The sequence below is a fragment of the Phoenix dactylifera genome, chromosome 2, assembly GCF_009389715.1.
Source record: "Phoenix dactylifera cultivar Barhee BC4 chromosome 2, palm_55x_up_171113_PBpolish2nd_filt_p, whole genome shotgun sequence".
Taxonomy (NCBI): domain Eukaryota; kingdom Viridiplantae; phylum Streptophyta; class Magnoliopsida; order Arecales; family Arecaceae; genus Phoenix; species Phoenix dactylifera.
Window position 1 is genome coordinate 14,134,168 of NC_052393.1, and position 20,378 is coordinate 14,154,545.

The window sequence follows — 20,378 nt, forward strand, 5'->3', positions numbered from 1 at the left end:
GTGGTATGAAATTTGGCTTGTAGATCGCCTTAGTTAGAAGTCATGGGTCATCTGTTCTTACTGGAGGTCAATTTCTCCTCGAGGGATTAGGCAATCATCCATGGAGGGTTCTCTGTTACTCTTCTACCACCTCTCTCTCTCTCTCCCTCCCCCGTCCGCCTTCTCCTTGTCTCTCTCTGTGTGTGTATATATATATATTGAGGCGATGATGGTGGGTGAGTCGCAAGGGTTATTATTCTTCTTCGCCTCTTCTTCTCTAGCGATCGGCGAGGCGGCTCTGGAAGGTCTGTGGTTCGCAGGCAACCGATCTGCAGTCCTTGCTAGATGGAGAGGCGGCCCAAGGAGAAGAAAAGGTGATAACTTCCGATTCAAGAATCCCTCTGAGCCTCCGATCACTAGTTCTCGTTCCTTTTCTTTATCAGGATTACATGGTCTTCTCTTTCTTTTTCTTGTTGTTGTTCTTGTTTCAGGTGGGTAATGGCCATGCCGTTGTGCTTTCTCTCTCTCTCTCTCTCTCTCTCTCTCTCTCTCTCTTTCTTGCTTTATTCTCTCTTGCTCTTCTTCTTGTTCTCTGTTTTACGAATGCGGAAAGCGGCACCCTTTTTTTGCTCTTCTTCTTCTCTCTTACCCTTTCTTCTGAGGTTCTCGGTTCCCATCTCCTAGCTGGCTTTCTCCTCGGGAGAGGAGGTTACTCTCCTAGCACCTCCTCTCTCTCCCTCCCTCCTTCTCCTCCTCCTCCTCTTCTTCTGTGTATATACGTGGAAGCGATGATGATGGGTGAGTCGTCAGGGTTTATTATTCTTCTTATCTTCTTCTTTGCATGCCTTCTTCTCCAGCCACTGGCGAGGCAGCTATGGAAGGTCTGTTATTCCGCAGGCAACCGATCTGCGGCCACTGCTAGATGGAGAGGCTACAGAAGGACGAGAAAAGGTGATAACTTCCGGTCGATTCAAGAATCCCTCTGAGCCTTCGAACCCTAGTTTTCGCTAGCTTTCTTTACCAAGATTAGATGGTCTTCTCTTTCTTCTTCTTCTTGGGTAATGGCCATGCTGATGTGCTTTCTTTCTCTCTCTCTCTCTCTCTCTCTCTTTCTTCTCTCCTGCTCTTCTTCTTCTATATTTTGCGAATTTGGAAAGCGGCAATTCTTTTTGAGGTTTATATGAAGAGGCTGTAATGATTCCTCGGCGAGGGTTTTGCTGCATTGCTGTGCGAAAGATGGGTATGTCTAACGGGATGGCGATCTTGGATGGCCTGCTACCTTTCTGCAGGCAACCGTTTGCGCCCGTTTTGGTTTAGCTGCAGAGAGTTTATGGAATGTAAATTGTGAATCTGAGCCTCCTTTTCCTCTTCCCCTTCTTCTTTTTTCCAATTTCTGTTTTTTTCGAGATTTTAATTTTCTTGAAGGTTTCTTTGATTTTTTTTTACTGGTCTTCTGATAAGTTGTTCCTACGGCTTCTCAAAGATTTCATATGATATGGAGGAGGCTGATGAAAAATTGGGGGTAATGCTCCAAGTACCCAAATCCTCAAATTTACTATTTTGGTTATTGAAAAATAGGGACTATAGGCTTGGCATTAGGGTTTATAACAATCAGGGGGCTTATGCCTGCTCCATCCAAGGAAAGATTCCAGTTCCTCTCTTGACCGGTAACAAGGGATTTTGTTCTTCTTTGCATTCCATTTTTCTTCATTATTCCTTCCTTTTTTTCCTTTTGTATTATGCGATATAATGAAAAATGACAGCTTGAAAAGTCTCTTATTCCATCATACAGATTTTGATGGAAAAATTTTATGTTACCGTATGAAGCTGCTGTACTAACTGGAGCTTGTTTTTCTCTACACTGCTGAAGGAGCCACAGCAGCTGCATGAGAGTTTCTCTAGAGCTGGTACATTACCTGCTTCCCTTGAATTTTCTGAAGTTTTTTCCCGATTCATGACATCTCGGTTAGAAAAGTGGACTTATGCTTGGAAGTTGAGGAAGTTTTGGCTTTAAACATCTTAATATTACTTTGTGATTTTCATCATGTAAAACATATCCTATCAGTTTTTTAAGCAATTGTGTTTGCTGCTAAATATAAAGTCAGCGTAGTCTTATAATCCTTTGTATCAAAAAAGAATGGCAGGTGAGTTCCTTTATACTTTCTTTACAGTATCTGTCCTTTTGATGTCTGCTAATGCAACTCCAAACTATTAAGCATTCGTTATTCTTTATTCTAAGCATCTCCTTCCAAGATATACTAGAGCCATGATCAGGACAGTCTCATTTTTATACCCTCTAATGTTCTTACACACTCTTTATTTCCCAGCATTCTAAATAATATAACATTGTCTGCTTTTTTTCAGATATGATAGTATTCATGACAAGTATCAAGGTTAGATTTAATTCAAGATCAGATTTGAGGCAATAAATGAGTAAAATATTCCGATCGAGTTCACAATTGAAGGTAGGGGCTACTTGTATAGCTAATGACCTAATCCTTCAGCAAGCAGGGAAATCTACTGCACTCTAGGAGAAAGAAGGATAGCAAACAGACAGAAAATTCATTAATGCATTTCAAAACCAAAGAACCATAAAAGATAGGTTCCCACGATATAGAACTAGAAATATAAATATAGGGTTAGAAAGTCATCTTATCTTTTTGCCAATGCTAAAGAGCATCACTTGGTTAAAAATTACTATGAAAAATCTCTTGTTGACTATTTATTTATCAGCAATAGGTGGGTCATACAGACTATTAAAAAATGTAATAATCTTATATAGTGCAGCTTGGTGAGTTGTAAACTATCCAATATGTTGCTTTAATTATAGTCTCCTAGGGCTCTCATGAATTCGGTTTATTATCCTCTATTCTCCTCCACATGCATTTGCATTTTTACTGCTTGCCTCATGCACCTCTTGGCTCTCCTAAACAAAAAGAGTCCAAAGTCAAGAAAATGCAGCTTGCAATAGACAACAAGCAAGCAGCTCCAGTAAGGAATCTCTATTTGATGTAGGGCATTTCACAGAAAGGAGCCAACTAGGGTATTTAGAAGGAAGACAGAGGACAAAAATGAGTTAGTAGTGGTGGATAAAGAGTAAAGTTGGTTTAAAAAGCCAAGGATTAGACAAAGTTCAGAAAAAGAAATGTTATTTACAGAGCTGCTGAACACGGGGTCACTCATGCAGATTAAACCTATGAGAATAGGTTTAGATACAATTAATGTCAGCTCTAAAAAAATACATGGATAAAATATTCCAATCAAATATGGAGGTAGTCTCTATAGCCCAAGGTTCACAATCTCGATCAGAAACCCATCTCACTACAATGCTGGTATAGTATCGGTACATCCAATATAGGGGTTGGTTTGGCATACCGAGATTCGATAAGCCCCCCATATCAAGTCTTGCTCCAGTATCAGTATGGTATGATACACCCAGCACAGGGTGGTAAGTATAGGTATTGCGAACCTTGCTGCATCCTAATTACCTAATCTTATAGAAACCATAGAAATCCATAATCCGTTGCTCTTTAGGAGAGAGAAGAGAAGAAAGACCAGAAAATCCATTAACTCACATTCAAAAACTAAAGAACTGCAGCAAACAAGGACCTTTCATCATTGGAGAGCTTATTGAATTTTCCAAGTGTACAAGACTTTTGCTTATTCCTGTATGTACTGATTTCCATTTTAAGTTGTGCTTAAAAGGTTCTCTGTTTAATACAAACAATGTCATGTATTATATTCTAGTATTATTTGTAACTGAGTGATGCTAGGGGTTGATAAGGGCATTTTGGTTCCAAATGGTCTTCTGTCACTTCTACTATGATGCTCTTCCCTTATTTTGTGGCTTTTATAGAAATGTTTACATCTAGTTTAATTTCATAATTTTTACATGCCTTTGATGGCTGGCTGTCAACCGATTGTCAAACCACCACCTTTTTCATGAGGGCTCGGGATCAGTAATGGTAGTAAGACAAGGCTTGATGTTTATGGTTACGTTTGTACCTACTCATTTTTGCCCTTTTTCGAGTCATTCCATCCTGATTAAACTATATCTGCTCAATATAGGTTCAGATTTCCATCCTTGTAATTCTCTCACTTGACCTTGTCTAATCAGTTTTCTTGGATTTGTTCACCATATCACCAGTTGGAGGTGTCCATTTCCTTGTCTACTTCTTTTGCATTGTTTCTCCAAGGTCGCTTCCATTTGTCTTTTATGGCTTTAGAGCTCTCTAGGGTCACTCAAATCATTGGTTGCTTCCCCTGATTTATTTGCATTCACTCTGTTCCTCTTCATTCTTGCCTTTTGGCACTTGGTGTTCTTGTGTCTCTTCACCTTTTGAGAGTTTCTCTAGCCCTTCTACGCTCACACAAATTAACATCTAGATACATATGTCGATGTTACATATCGCTATAAATCAAGGATTGAACTAGCATGTATCAATTCCTCTGTTGGTTAGGGCAGCACATTATGCCTTTGCTCTTGCTACCTCCTTGCACAATTCCAGTGTCTAAATATAGGCTTCTATTTTTATTTGAATTGGAATAATCTACCAGGTATTGAATTACTGCTTATCATGTCCATGCCAATGACATTCCGGCAGGATGGTGCAGCATACCGTAAATTTAGCATGCATTACAATGAAGAAGCAAGCAAATTTGTGAAGGATTTGCACTAAGATACTCTAGTAAATTCTCTCGAGCAACTGATTTGAACTGCTTTATATTATTATATATACGTCTTCAATAAAAAAAAAAGTTTTTAGCTAGTATTTAGCATCATAAATCATCCCAACTTCAACAATAAAATATATAGTTTTATAGAAATTACAAACTTCAGCACATCTTTCCCCAGTTACATCAAGCACCATCCATTTGAGGGGAAAATTAATGAGGAGTGTGATATGTCTAATTCTTTACTTGGGCATGGACTTGTACAGTTTCTGTTGCATAGCTGCTCCACCAAAATATCTCTAGATGTAACACACTTACGATGCTGCCTACATTAGGATATCACTTTAGGAGGCCTCTAAGTCATGCTCCCAACATTCTCAAATTATGTGTTTTGAATTATGTGGAAATGATTTTCAAGTATTGGTTTGAAGATGGCTCTTTGTCTGGGTCCCTTCTCAACATCAAATCTTCTATAGCTAGTGTTTTTGACCATGACATCTGCATAAGAAAAATAGGCATTGTTTTTATAATTATTACCCGAGTTTCTTGTGTCTGCTGTGGCCATAACAGAAAGTTTTTATAAATTGTAGTTGATAGGAATTAAAAAGTGGATACTTATACAGATACCACTATAACTTTATGTTTCCAGAAATCATGTTTTAGTAAATATTTTGTTAGTTTTCAGCAAATGCTTTGATTTATAGTATACTGATCTTGTACTGTCATACTGTATTTATAATTGACCAGTAGGTCATAACTTGTTTCTCTGGGATGCTGATGAATGAGTGGAGGGAGTTCAATATGTTTTACTGGAAAGTATGCCATTTTTGATCGAACAAAATACTACCTTTGAGATTCCATTTTCATTGATACCTTTTCAGCAGATTCAAAATAGCTGCAAATTATCACCCCTTGATTAGATCAAATTACACTTTCGTATGATTTTAATCTCAATTTCCCTCATCTTAACAAGATAACGAATCGAAACTCTTTGATGCATTTGATGCACAAATGCTTCATTGATATTCTCACAAAAAAATATTTTCTTGAGAAATACAGTGGGAGTATCATCCTGAGTCAAACTTGGGATGTCTGCCTTGACGAGTGGGATGCTACCAACTGAGATAAGTTTGGTCGACAATGTTTTTCACAAAAGATGAATCATCTTGGAGGTTCTTTGTTTGGCTCTATCTACAGCATAGTCGAGGCATTTGCATGTTGGCATTTGGTGGATATAAATTAAAATTTCTGTTGATAAGCTTATGTTTAGCTCTTCTTTGCTTTATGCATAACTGGTTTGTTTCAGCCAGAAGTAGATCCTTGGCTGTCAATGGAGGATGTTAATGCATTCTATGTTGTACATAAGGGGAATATTATTTCCATTTACCGAACCTTAAGTGAATGTCAAGCTCAAGTTAGCTCTTCGGTAGGCATCTTTGATGCCATTAACTTTATGGAGCTGTTATTTCTTTTTTTTTGTTGTTGTTTTTTTTCATGTTCTGTTTCTTGTAGTGTAAAGCACTGTGAAGGTTTCCTTTTTTTGATCTTTATATTCCTTGATGGGTACAAGTGTCACTGTCCTTATATTTTGCTAGAAGATATGTTCTTTCTGGTCTTTTAAGTTTCAGCCGTTGCAAGAGTTGATATGCTCCACTCATTATTCATGTTAACTTTTTGCAGCTGCCATTATATTGGTCTGAGCTTATTAGAGGATTAGGCATGATCAACATTTGAAAACTACAAGATGATATTTATTTGAAAACTATAAGAAGATGATATTTGGAAAAAAACATATATGCTTGATGCAAAGAGTTCAAACTCATTCTGAAAAAACTAAGAAATATTTGCTTGGATCAACTTACTAAGAACATGACATGGAGTTTCATTTAACTAGGGCAAGTAATTGGAGACATGATAGACTTGGGCAGACTCATTCATGTTTTTCTCTTAAAGCTAGATTTACAATAACTCGCCTTAGTCATGAATCAGATCATTCAGTTTTCTAACTTCCCCTTCATGAAGCTAAAGACAACTGTATTAGTGTGACTTGCCAATAAAGAAAAGGAAGGGCGAGAAGAAAATGTTCATGGTTTTGACTCTTTGCTCCAAAGATATCATATTTCCTTATGGAATCTTTAATCTTATACTATTCTGTATATTCATATGTTCTTTCATATGTGTGCTTCGTTATCTATTTCCTTATGATAACTGTTGTTTTTGTCCAAATCTTCAATTATGTCCTTGGATCCAAGATGCCTCTTGAAAGCTTTATCTAGTCTTTGTTCTGCTTTTTTTCCCTTCATTGTCATCTTTGCTTTGTTTTAAAATCAACTTATATGGCTTTGTTTGGTTACAAACTTTGAGGACTAGGAAGCTGCAATGTATTGAGTCTAACAAAATATACTAGGTAACTAAATGTTCCAAATTTGGAGTGCTACGTGCTAGTGCTATGTGGGATGAAAGAAGAGCTAGATTGGACAAAAGAGGAGTGAGACCTTCACATGTGTATCGTAAAAGCTAGTTCTACTGAAAGTTTTGAGATCAGTTTATGATCTGGCTAGGAACATTCTGAGCGGCAGGTTTTCTAGAAAGCAAAAAAGCAAAGCAAAGAAAGGAAAAAAGGAAAAAACTTTAAATCAAGCACTTGACGATGTAGGATGACCTTGTAGAGATTTCCATGATAAATTTTCTTGATGTTCAGGATTCAATACTCTAGGAATTTGGTCTAATGGTTTTCAAATGCCGACTTTCAAAATTATGTTCAAGTTATTAAATTTATAAAAGGTTGTTGTCAATCATTTGAGTTAAATTTTTATAAATTATTAAACAACTATTGTCCATCTTGCCTGGAGAGGCGAGCTTTGGCGCAATGGTAAGATTGTTCCATTGTGATCTAGAGGTCATAGGTTTGAAATACGGAATAGTCTCTCCACATGTGGGGGTAGGGCTACATATATCTTACCCTCCCCAGACCATGCGATGGCGGGAGCCTCATGCACTGAGCTGCTCTTTTTTTTATTGTCTATCTTGCAAAGAAGGTGATTCTTGCTTTGGTGGTTCGTTAATTTAATCAATTTTTTTTTCCCAATAGGTATGTGATCCTGCTGTCAGTGTATTTAAGGGTTACACTTTGCATAAAGAAACAGAGGAATATCTTGCTTCTCGCGGGCTTAAAAATGCTTTGTACTCCATTGATGCAGATGATGTAAAAGAAGATTTGTTTAGCAATCTTGTGCCTTGTTGTTTCCAGGTAAAACGCTCGAACATAATTAGTGTCAAAAATATCATTTTGATAATCCTTATGTCCGATCAATTTTGATGCTTATCTGAAGTTTAGTAACTTGTGTTAGATGATTTTGAACCATTTCATTGTTGAAATTGCTAGTTATGTATATTTCAATATTGGACCTCTTTTTCTTCACATGGCAACATCATAAGAAGAACATGCCTATTTCAAAGGAATACGGTGATCGGAGAGCGTATGTTTAATGGAGCCCATAATGGCATGGAATTGTGCTCTTTCCTCTTTTTTGCACGGTAATTCCTCTACCTGATTTCTGAGATTGACCTTTTATCTACTTCACAGTTTCGTACAAATCGTAGTTCCATATATTTGGCAAACTATGGAAGGTCAAAGATTTCAGATCCTTCAATTTTCTAGCTCACTTGTTCTCTTTATTTTTATTTTTATTTTTTTACTCACTCTCATCTGCATGTTTCTGTTGTTCCACAGGATGTAGTTGGATCTAGTTCTTTCTCGACCGAATCCTCAGAGCAACATCTCAATCTAGGGGATCCTGTTGTGGCACAACCAATATCTTGCAAACCTGTAAGTTATGTTATTCCAATGTTTGCATCCTGTGAAATTGTGGTCCTTGTGCTCGAGAAATTCTGCCAATATCTGTTCAGGTCATTCTTGAGCGATGTGTATGAAGATGTGCCTTTGGTTGACATTGGTTTTGCCAAATGGTTTCATATTAATAATGAACATGCTTATATTGCAATTTGTTACTAATGATAATAGGGTGCAGTATCTTTATTCTAGTTTGCTTATTTAAATTCAATGTTTTAGGTTGATGAACATATTAGTTCTATCTACTCGACAGTATGTACAAATATTGTACAATCATGAATTTGGTAAAAGGTGGAATGTCAAATATTAATAACCTTCATTTTGGCTCACATTCATCTGCATCTTCTTGTTCTTCCATAGGATGTGGTTGGGATCCAGTTCTATCCCAGTTGAATGTTCAAAACAACAATAGAATTATGGGTATTCAATTGAAGTGCAACCAATATCCCACAAACATGCAAGTTTATGTTATCACCAATGTGCAAATTTTGTGGATTCATGATTTTTGTACTTGAAAAGCATCTTTTAATATCTGTAAGGGTCATTCTTCAAGGATGTGTGAACAAATGTGCCTTTTGCTGAGCTTGATTTTGCCAAATTTTTCTATATTCAAGTGAATGTGTTACTTCTCCAGATGCTTGATTTCTTTCCTCCTTTCTTCTCCTTCTTACTTTCTTTCTTTCTTTCCTTCATTCTTCTCTCCAACGACAAACCGTCGGAACCGAGCTCGGCTGCTTGTTCTTCTCTCCGACGGGGATGGGGCGGGCTCGGGCTCGCCGCTCTGGCTCGGGCTCCGTGCCTCCGCGCAATGTGGACCGTCCAACCCGTGTCGCCGTTTATCCACACTTTGTTCTTGCTCCAAATAAAGCAAGTGCTGAAGTCCATCTAACCAAGCAGTCCAAATCATGATAATCTGGACAAAAACAAAAAATTGCATCCCAGTAAAATTATAATTTATTTTAGGAAGAACCATGCTAGATGGGGTCGAACCAAGGGTGGGTACAAAAATTTGATATTTATTATTTTGCCAAATACACTGAATGTTAAACTGCTGCAATATGTAAATAAATATAATTCATAAATTTGTAAATCCATTTAGAGGCAATTAGACTGCTCCATCTGACCCCCTGACTATGATTTAAAATGATCCATGTTTTAACTCCAACAGACTAATGAACAAGGATATATGGTACGATACAAATTCGAGCCGAGATGGAAACTTTGCAACCAAAATAATACCTAAAAATACAGGATGTTGTTTGATAAATCCGACTAATGGAGTAAACAGTTTAAAGAAATCTGATACCATCTTGTCTATGGGAATAAAAGCAACAGCAAGCTTTCCCTCTATCCAAAAAATAAAAAATAAAAATAAACACAAAACCTTCCGATTGGACAAAAAATGAAAATAATAACCGTCCTAGGTGGGCTTGATCAATGATAAGTACAACATAAATCCATCTTTCATTATTTGCTGAACAAGTTTTTTTGTTTTATCTTTTTCTTTTTTTCCCTTTGTGTTTTTCTGATAATTAATAACAAGCAGATTGTTGAGCTGCTACAAGATTACGACCACAAATTGGCCGGATCTATCCATGACCTGAATGCAACCTGAGTAGACTACAAATTCCTAATCGGATTGGGGTCAAAAATTGAACTTCATTTGAAAACTAGGTCAGTTCTAGATTTTATAATTTCTAATCCAATCCTGACTCGTCTTAGCTCACGTATCACTCAAGTCTAATTTGGGTCCAAAAAAAAAAAGGCTGGCTCATTCTGAAACTAACCCCTTTGTGGCCCCCTATAGTATAAAAAATATTTTTAATATAAATCTTTGAATCAAACTGTCATATGCTTTACCACGATCCAACTTATGAATGACGATAGTTGGACTCGTACACATGTTCTATTGCTCTTATGAAACTTTGCAACGAAAATACTTAAAAGGTGAAAGTAAATTTTGCATAAAAAACCACTTAATTATTGATTTGTAAAGAAAAAAATAGATTTTTCTTTCTCATAACGGCCGACACATTAGAACTTCTTGGACAAATTTAACCTTGGATCTAAATACAAGATGGATAATATTGCACAAAAAATATTTGACTTTTCTTAATTATTGATTTTTAAAAGACAAAGATTGGACTATTCTTGCACATAAGGATGCACAATTAGAACTTTTTGGATAAGTTTAACCTTGGATCTAAATACAAGATGGATAATATACACAAATTTAAAATGCCCCATACATGTTTACCAAATACTATACATACATAATTATGTATATATTTATGTATATTTATATATGCAAGTATGTATATGCGTAAGTATGTGTGTCTATGCATATATATATATATATATATATTCTTAATAATAATAATATATGTATATTCTAAATATGTGACAAATATTTGTTTACTTAGATAAAATGGACGATGGTGTTTTTTAGTAATTTGTTTTACCAAAAAGATTAAAACAATATATATTGAGAGTAGGATTCAAAAATGATTTTAGCAAATTGTTTTTTGTCAAAATGGATGGGAGGAGAAATTTTTTTAGTAATTTGCTTCGGTGAAAAATGATTAAAAAACGTTATGTTGAGAGTATGTATATATATGTAAGTATGTGTGTCAATACATATATACATATATATATTCTTAATAATAATAATATATGTATATTCTAAATATGTGACAAATATTTGTTTACTTAGATAAAATGGACGACGGTGTTTTTTAGTAATTAGTTTTACCAAAATGATTAAAACAATATATATTGAGAGTAGGATTCAAAAATGATTTTAGCAAATTGTTTTTTGTCAAAATGGATGGGAGGAGAAATTTTTTTAGTAATTTGCTTCGGTGAAAAATGATTAAAAAAAAATGATTAAAAAACGTTATGTTGAGAGTATGTATATATATGTAAGTATGTGTGTCAATACATATATACATATATATATTCTTAATAATAATAATATATGTATAATAATAATAATATATGTATATTCTAAATATGTGACAAATATTTGTTTACTTAGATAAAATGGATGACGGTGTTTTTTAGTAATTAGTTTTACCAAAATGATTAAAACAATATATATTGAGAGTAGGATTCAAAAATGATTTTAGCAAATTGTTTTTTGTCAAAGTGGATGGGAGGAAAAATTCTTTTAGTAATTTGCTTCGGTGAAAAATGATTAAAAACACTTATGTTTATGTTGAGAGTGGGATTTGAACCCACGCCCTTTCGGACCAGAACCTTAATCTGGCGCCTTAGACCAACTCGGCCATCTCAACCGGTTATACTTAGTTTGTTGTTTTCAAATTTTAAGAATCAAAGTTCTATATGCTGCTATCTGATCAATATTTCAATTACATACTTCCAAATCAAAATCAGAAATAATTTGCTAAAATTAAAAATAATGTATAAAACTACATAATTCTAACAATTCTAGTAGCACAGTAGCATGTTTCACACCATTCATCAATCACCTGCAGTCGAACTGGTGCTCCACAGTTCAAATATGAAATGGAGAGAACCCAAACCTAGCATGGCAATGCAGAGAGAGCCCCACAATCATAGGCTAACCAAGATATATGACTCGGTGGCCAAGCAACTAATTTCCACCACGTCCCATATCTGCTAGCTCAAAAATTTATCGGGCCTAAGATCTAAATCTCTTATTCATAACATTTCATACCTTACAAGTTATATCGAACCGTTTAAGTTTTGCTATTATATATATATATATATATATATATATATATATATATATATATATATATATATATATATATATTGAATTTGTTTGCGAGTGCAAAACTATTTCTTTCCAACCAACGTGTATTATAATCCTACCCTACATGTAAATTTCCATGTTCGTTAAGGATAGGCTGGTAGGGTAGAAGAGTGGGATTAGATGCTACCTTATCTTTACTAGACCAAGTATATTATTTGTTTGGATTTTAAGCAATCCAACAAAGTCCAAATGTGCAGTGTTTTGTAAAATTTTGCATTCGTATTATTCTTGCTATCTTATCTCAATCAAAGTGATTTGAGGTAATGTGAACTTTTCACTGTGCTTCTCAAAAATATTTGCTCAACTTGTCCACCCTCTTATGCGAAAGATGGCAGAGGACAAGCGAACTGCCATTCTGAAAAATATACAAACCGAAGGATCTAGGTGTCCAAACCCAACCCCAATCAACCTCTTTTAGGGGTTGAAATATATGCCGGTTCGTGGAACAAAAATTACGTTGCTTGATCTGGATCATGGAACAGCCAAATTGAATATTTTGCATACTCTTTCGACTGGGAGTCGGTCCATCTGCTTGTCTACCTCATCTCAATCCAAATCAACAAATTATATTCTACACCATGCACACCACTATGTAGCAGTGCACCATGCCAATCACAGATGCGACTCTATTCATCGAGCTCTCTAGCATGAGACTCGACTGAAAGTTGGTCCATGTGTTTACCCATAGGAAAGAGGCCTTTATTTGGCATGGTACACTGCCACATGGTTCATCGAGCTTTCTAGCATGAGATTCGACTGAAAGTTGGTCCATGTGTTTACTCATAGGAAAGAGGCCTTTGTTTAGCATGGTACATTGCCACATGGTTCATCGAGCTCTCTAACACGAGACTCGACTGAAAGTTAGTCCATGTGTTAGCCCACAGGAAAGAGGCCTTTGTTTGGCATGGTACGCTGCCACATGGTTCATCGAGCTCTCTAGAATGAGACTCGATTGAAAGTTGGTCCATATGTTTACCCATAGGAAAGAGGTCTTTGTTTGGCATGGTACACTGCCACATAGTTCATCGAGCTCTCTAGCATGAGACTCGACTGAAAGTTGGTCCATGTGTTTACTCATTGCAAAGAGGCCTTTGTTTGGCATGGTACACTGCCACATGATTCATCGAGCTCTCTAACACGAGACTCGACTGAAAGTTAGTCCATGTGTTAGCCCACAGGAAAGAGGCCTTTGTTTGGCATGGTACGTTGCCACATGGTTCATCGAGCTCTCTAGAATGAGACTCGATTGAAAGTTGGTCCATATGTTTACCCATAGGAAAGAGGTCTTTGTTTGAAATGGTACACTGCGACATAGTTCATCGAGCTCTCTAGCATGAGACTCGACTGAAAGTTGGTCCATGTGTTTACTCATTGCAAAGAGGCCTTTGTTTGGCATGGTACACTGCCACATGGTTCATCGAGCTCTCTAACACGAGACTCGACTGAAAGTTAGTCCATGTGTTAGCCCACAGGAAAGAGGCCTTTGTTTGGCATGGTACGCTGCCACATGGTTCATCGAGCTCTCTAGAATGAGACTCGATTGAAAGTTGGTCCATATGTTTACCCATAGGAAAGAGGTCTTTGTTTGGCATGGTACACTGCCACATAGTTCATCGAGCTCTCTAGCATAAGACTCGACTGAAAGTTGGTCCATGTGTTTACTCATTGCAAAGAGGCCTTTGTTTGGCATGGTACACTGCCACATGGTTCATCGAGCTCTCTAACACGAGACTCGACTGAAAGTTAGTCCATGTGTTAGCCCACAGGAAAGAGGCCTTTGTTTGGCATGGTACGCTGCCACATGGTTCATCGAGCTCTCTAGAATGAGACTCGATTGAAAGTTGGTCCATATGTTTACCCATAGGAAAGAGGTCTTTGTTTGGCATGGTACACTGCCACATAGTTCATCGAGCTCTCTAGCATGAGACTCGACTAAAAGTTGGTCCATGTGTTTACTCATTGCAAAGAGGCCTTTGTTTGGCATGGTACACTGCCACATAGTTCATCGAGCTCTCTAACACGAGACTCGACTGAAAGTTAGTCCATGTGTTAGCCCACAGGAAAGAGGCCTTTGTTTGGCATGGTACGCTGCCACATGGTTCATCGAGCTCTCTAGAATGAGACTCGATTGAAAGTTGGTCCATATGTTTACCCATAGGAAAGAGGTCTTTGTTTGGCATGGTACACTGCCACATAGTTCATCGAGCTCTCTAGCATGAGACTCGACTGAAAGTTGGTCCATGTGTTTACTCATTGCAAAGAGGCCTTTGTTTGGCATGGTACACTGCCACATGGTTCATCGAGCTCTCTAACACGAGACTCGACTGAAAGTTAGTCCATGTGTTAGTCCACAAGAAAGAGGCCTTTGTTTGGCATGGTACGCTGCCACATGGTTCATCGAGCTCTCTAGAATGAGACTCGATTGAAAGTTGGTCCATATGTTTACCCATAGGAAAGAGGAAAGAGGTCTTTATTTGGCATGGTACACTGCCACATAGTTCATCGAGCTCTCTAGCATGAGACTCGACTGAAAGTTGGTCCATGTGTTAGCCCACAAAAAAGAGGCCATTGTTTGGCATGGTACGCTGCCTTTGTTCATGAGCTAGCTATGTCCGGGGCCTCACTTAAAAGAAAGGCAAGCTGCAAAGAACAAGTCAGAATTGGACCCAAAATTTTCAGATCGGATGCTGGACTATGATTTAGCCTAAACCTAGGCTAGCTTGGCAAATGACAAGATGTGACAATGAATGAGGACACAAGATTTTAGCTGGAGTTTTCACCATTCTTAACAATAGAAGTAAATATTAGAGATGCAACCAGATACTTATTTTATCGCCGAGAACAATCATGGTCAGACCATTACCATTTACCAGTGGAACCATGTAATAATATTCAGCCAAGCTTTCCTCAACGCTCTCTGGAGCATTTACACAAACAGTTGCTCCAGCAACTCCATACTTCGTTTCACCGAAGGTCGAAGACTTCCAACAGAACAGAACTCTAGCTCCTTATAATTTGGCATCCATTCCGTCAAACGTGAAAATTCGCACTCAAGATGCCTTTCTCATTGAACCCACAGCCCGGAAGAACTCCTCCAATCCCCGGACCGACGACCCCACTCCCTCCCTCCACGCTCCCATCATCATCTCCCTTATCTCCTCCGCCCTCCTCCGCATCTCCCTCCCCTTCGCCGTCTCACCCATCACCATCTCCACCATCCTCGCCACCTCCACTCTCTCCACCCTCGCGCACTCCATGTTCGTCCTCGCCACCTCCACGGACACCCCCACCATCTCCGCCAGCATCTTCGAATTGTACAGCTGGTCCGCCGTGAGGGGCCACCCGACGATCGGCACGCCCCGGCTCAAGCTCTCGAGCACCGAATTCCAGCCGCAGTGGCTGAGAAAAGCCCCCGTCGATCGGTGCGATAAGATCTCCAGTTGAGGTGCCCATCCATGCACCAACATCCCTACCTTCCTTTCTCCCATTCTCTCCTCGAAAGCCTCCGGCAGCCAGTCCGACCTGAATTCGCTCCTTACGTCGAACCCGGCCGGAGGTCTGATAGCCCAAATGAAAGGCCTCCCGCTTGCCTCCAGCCCCATCGCCAGCTCCATCATTTGGGATGCCGCGACGGTGTTCTGGGAGCCAAATGAGATGTACAGAACCGATCTTGGCGGTTGCAGATCCAACCATTGCATGATAAAATTCTTGTCGGCCGTCGAGGAGGAGGGAGAAGCTGGTGGACGAAGCAACGGGCCGATGGGCCGGACGGGAACTCCGATGATTCTCCTCAGCATCCGCAAGCCAGCGGTCTCGAACTCCTCCACCGTGTTTGCCAGCACGGCGTCGGTCTCGGAGCAAAGCGATATCTGGCGCTGAAGAAAGACGGACCACGAGTCGCCACCATCGGCGACGAGTAAGTGCTTAGGGAGCTGCGAGCGGTGGATCCGGGTGTCGGGGAATTCGGGAAGCGAGAACTCGTCGGAGGTGGTGAGGGTGTGCGGGAGGTGAGTCCAGAGAGAGAAGTAGACGGCGGTGCCATAGGCTCCGCTAGTCACGAAGATGGAGTGAAAGACCCCGTGCCTCCGCGCAACGTGCACCGTCCAACCCAGGAAATGATCAGCGATGATGCAGAGAGAAGGACGGCCTTCCTCTTGGATGATGTCGGCGATGAGCTGATCGAAGGCGGGCTGGAGGGCCTCGGAGGCTTGGAAGAGATTGATGAAGAGGTGGAAGGGGATGTCGGCGGTGGACTCGGCGTTGGAAGGGAGGCCGTGCGCGGAAGGGGAGAAGGGGAGGGCTCGAAGGCGGATGGGGGAGGTGGGGGGGATGGAGGATCGGAGGTTTTGGACGTTGAGAGGGGTGCTGACGAGGGTGAGGGTGCAGGTGGTGTACCGGCGGTGGATGAGCTCGGCGAGGGCGAGGAAGGGGGCAAAATGGCCCTGGGCCAGGAAGGGGAAGAGAACTACATGAGGGGGCTTTGGGTCTTCCATCGACATAGCAGACTGCCGACAACCGAGGCTTTGCCTGAAGGAGGAGGTTGGAGTTGTGGGTCGTTTATTTATAGGAGAGCATTCTCCTGGCCTGTGGAATCTGTGGATTGATCGGAAAACAATGGACGGCAGCCGCTTTCTTGTATCTTAATTTTGCTTCCTGCCGCCGTTCATGAAAGAAGCGACAATAGAGCCTGCGATGGCCTAACTTGACGTCAATGCCATCTGGTCCCCACGAGATTCCGAGAGCCACCGAAACTAGATTCCGATCGTGCGTCACCTTGTTGTATATATCAGTCTTGTCCTAGTTCAGATCGCCGGCGTTTTGCCACCAACTCTCACAGTCAATAATTATTATTATTATTATTATTATTTTGATATATTAGCACCTCACACAGAATGAGCACGAGTACACCCAACAAAATAATAAAAAAAAGAATTCGCATAGAAGAAAAGAAAACATTTGATTTTCTCAGAGGAAACCTCCGAAATGATAAGCCGTATAGGAGGCAACCTAGTCAGCAGCACTGTTCCCCTTCTAGTAAATATGAGTGGCCCGAAAGGAGTCACACTCACTCAAAAGTTTATATCTATTGTGCGGCAATGTCATCCCACCAGCATCACTATGTCAACCCCAAATCCACTCGATCACCGTTGCCAAGTCCTCCTCAAAGAGGATGCGGTACATACCCAAAACAAGCTGCGCATAGGTGATGCCCTCCAATGCGGCTCTAAGCTCAACACTGGTAACAGAAGTATCGAAGATCCACCGGCTTTTGGCCACTACTAGTCTGGCATCGTGGTCTCTAATGACAAATCCAACACCTTCACTGTCCCCTTCCTTACTGACACTACTGTCGAAATTCATCTGGAGAAAGCCAAGGGTCGGGGCTCCTAGGAAACCAATGTGGTTTTAGTTGCTGCAAGAGAAGAGTAAGAGTTCCAGATATCCCTAGCCATCTCAAAGGAACCTGTCGCACTAGCATTAATGATCTCCGCCGCATGAAATAGAGCTCTGTCTGCCACTGCCCTCAGATGCACCTTGATGTCCTTGAAAATTCAAGCATTCATATCTAGCCAATTGTGGTAGGTCAGATAGGCAACGCAAATCCCTTGCTCTGCAAGGCTGGGCCTCCATGAGGACATTTCCAAGAAACCAAGTAGATCCTCAGTCGAAGACCACCCCTGTCCCAGGCCGGGGGAGAATAAGGTGCACCCCCAGATCTGAGCGGCCCATGAGCATCCAATGAGGACATGAAAAATAGATTCCTCCACCTCCGGGTAGATCTCACAAGCCGAGGAAGTCTTCACACCACACCCAGCCATCACACCTCTGGTTGGCAGTCACCCATATGCCACCTTCCAAACGAACAGGACAACATGGGAGTGGATGTGCAGCTCTAAATTCAGTCCCCATCATTCGCCGGGTCGGAGCCCTCTGGACCAGCCCAAGTAAGACCCGGTCTTTCACCTCCGACCTCCGAGACCCACTCCAATCCTCCTATCTGCAGCCTCTCCTATGGGAATCGACGGAGCCATGACTTGCTCGACCAACTGATCCCCTAAAGCCTGCCGGACGAGCCACTTGTTCCACCTCCGCTCATCTAGTATGAACAGATAGCTGACTCTGCATGCATCCAACCACCCAAGATCAATCATGGTAGGCCACCCACACAGCGGCAGCTCAGACAGCCATCTATCCTCCAAGACGTCGATAGCCTGCCTGTCCCCAATCTCCCATCTAATCGTCAGGATCATCAATGGGGTATGAGTGAAAATCTCTCTCTAAATGAAGGAGCTGTACTAGCCAATGCGGAAGGTTGTCGGGCCGGCTAGATATTTGTACTTGGTCATCATCAAAGAACCTTAAAGGCACTCCGCCTTAGAAAAAACTTGACCGCCAATCTGGTTGCAAGAATCTCTCACCACTCGATCAGGGAATGACCCCCAGCCCATCGCTACTGATCGACTGGCAGATCGTATCCCAAACCAGCAGGTGCACACCGCTACCTCCCCCTCGCCGCCCCCAAATGAAGCTCCTAAACAACTACTCCAAGCATCGTTGTGCTGCGAGAGGCACAATAGTGTTGGATGACAGATAAATCGAAATCGAGCTGAGAACTGACCATACAAAGGTGACTCTGCCTATCATAGATAATGCGCTCGCCTGCCATTCCTCTAGCCTACACCTGATGTCTTGCTCCAAGGTAGAACACTCCCCTCTGCAAAGGCGTCGACATGTGATTGGGAACCCAAGGTATCTCAAGGTGCCTTCCTGCTCCCCAACTCTGAGAATGCCCATGATGGAAGCCTTCACTCCTGGATGGATCTTTAGACTGAAGCAGATAGTTGACTTTGCAAAATTGACCTGCTGCCCAAATGCCGCACGATACTTTTTCAGAATCCTCCGGATCGACTAAGTCGTCTACCTTGTCGCACGAGCCAAGAGAAAGCAATCGTCAGCGAAGAGTAGATGCGAGATCTAAACAGAGTCCAACGTCGGTCTATAAGCCTCCATATTTTACACCACTAAGGCGCATCGGAGCGCTTTAGACAACAAGTCCGCACAGATGATGAACAGAAGCGGTGGTAGTGGGCAGTCCTGCCTCAGCCCATTCGAAGACTTGAAGAAAAACGAGAAAGAGTCGTTCACTAGAATAGCAAAAGACGGGGCTTGAATACAACCCTAAATCCACCTGATCCATAAAAGATGAAAACCGAAGCTCTCTAGAGAGTGTGTCGCGAAGTCCCACCTCATTATGTCGTAGGCTCTCTCCATGTCGAGCTTGACACCCATCAGACTCATCTGTTCCGGAGCCCTCAAGAGGTCATAAATGAACTCGTGGGCAATGAGTACATTATCGGAGATGGACCGACCACTAATAAAGGCTCCTTGTTTAGGGCTGGTGAGTCTTGGTAGGATTCCCCTCAACCTATGCACCAGAATCTTCACCACGACTTTGTACAGAGTAAAGCAGAGGCTGATCGGTCGAAAGTGGCCCAGCTCCATAGGATCTTGCCTCTTCGAAATTGGGGTGATGAAGGTATGCTTCCAGTCCCTAGGCATTGTTGCCCCTGAGAAAAACTGCTGGATAGCTGCCATCATCTCCTACCTGATAATATGTCAATACCTCCTGAAGAAGGCTAGGAGAAAACCGTTTGGCCCCAGGGCCTTGTCCTTGCCCAATGACCAGAGGGCTTCCCGGACTTTTGCATTTGAAATCGGGCTGACCAGAGCTACATTCTCCTCCTTCGAGATCCTTATCGATGGAGCCGACTCGCTGACCACACTCCCACTGTCCACCTGATTAGTCCACCTAGACCGGAAGAATTGCTCCAAAGTCCACCTGATGGTGTTAGGATTCTCTGTTAGCTGTCCACTACTGTCCCTGATTCTGCAAATTTTGTTACTCTACCTCCGGATGATAGCCGATTGATGGAAGAACCTCGTGTTCCCGTTTCTCTCCAAGATCCATTGAATTCTGGACTTCTGTCTCCAAAAGACCTCTTACTACTTGAGGAGTGAGTGATGCTTGAACAACAAGACCCTAAGCTTCGCCTGATCGCCATCAGGTAGCCC

The 20,378-nt window shown here is 41.0% G+C and overlaps 1 protein-coding gene, 1 long non-coding RNA gene and 1 other non-coding gene across 3 annotated transcripts; 1 reads left to right on the plus strand and 2 right to left on the minus strand.

Moving 5' to 3' along the window:
* The first annotated feature begins 7,435 nt into the window (after nucleotides 1–7,435).
* Nucleotides 7,436–8,420, plus strand: LOC120109144. The gene is made up of 3 exons (XR_005510172.1): nucleotides 7,436–7,903; nucleotides 8,092–8,190; nucleotides 8,387–8,420. It is a non-coding gene; the product is annotated as an uncharacterized LOC120109144 (long non-coding RNA).
* A 3,301-nt stretch (nucleotides 8,421–11,721) lies between these two features.
* On the minus strand, nucleotides 11,722–11,802 carry TRNAL-AAG. Its single transcript has one exon. It is a non-coding gene; the product is annotated as a tRNA-Leu (tRNA).
* A 3,285-nt stretch (nucleotides 11,803–15,087) lies between these two features.
* Nucleotides 15,088–17,134, minus strand: LOC103720507 (UDP-glycosyltransferase 92A1-like). The gene has a single exon (XM_008810230.4). The coding sequence runs from the start codon at nucleotides 16,802–16,804 to the stop codon at nucleotides 15,356–15,358; it is 1,449 nt and encodes a 482-aa protein (XP_008808452.1). The 5' UTR covers nucleotides 16,805–17,134; the 3' UTR covers nucleotides 15,088–15,355.
* Nucleotides 17,135–20,378: the final 3,244 nt, after the last annotated feature.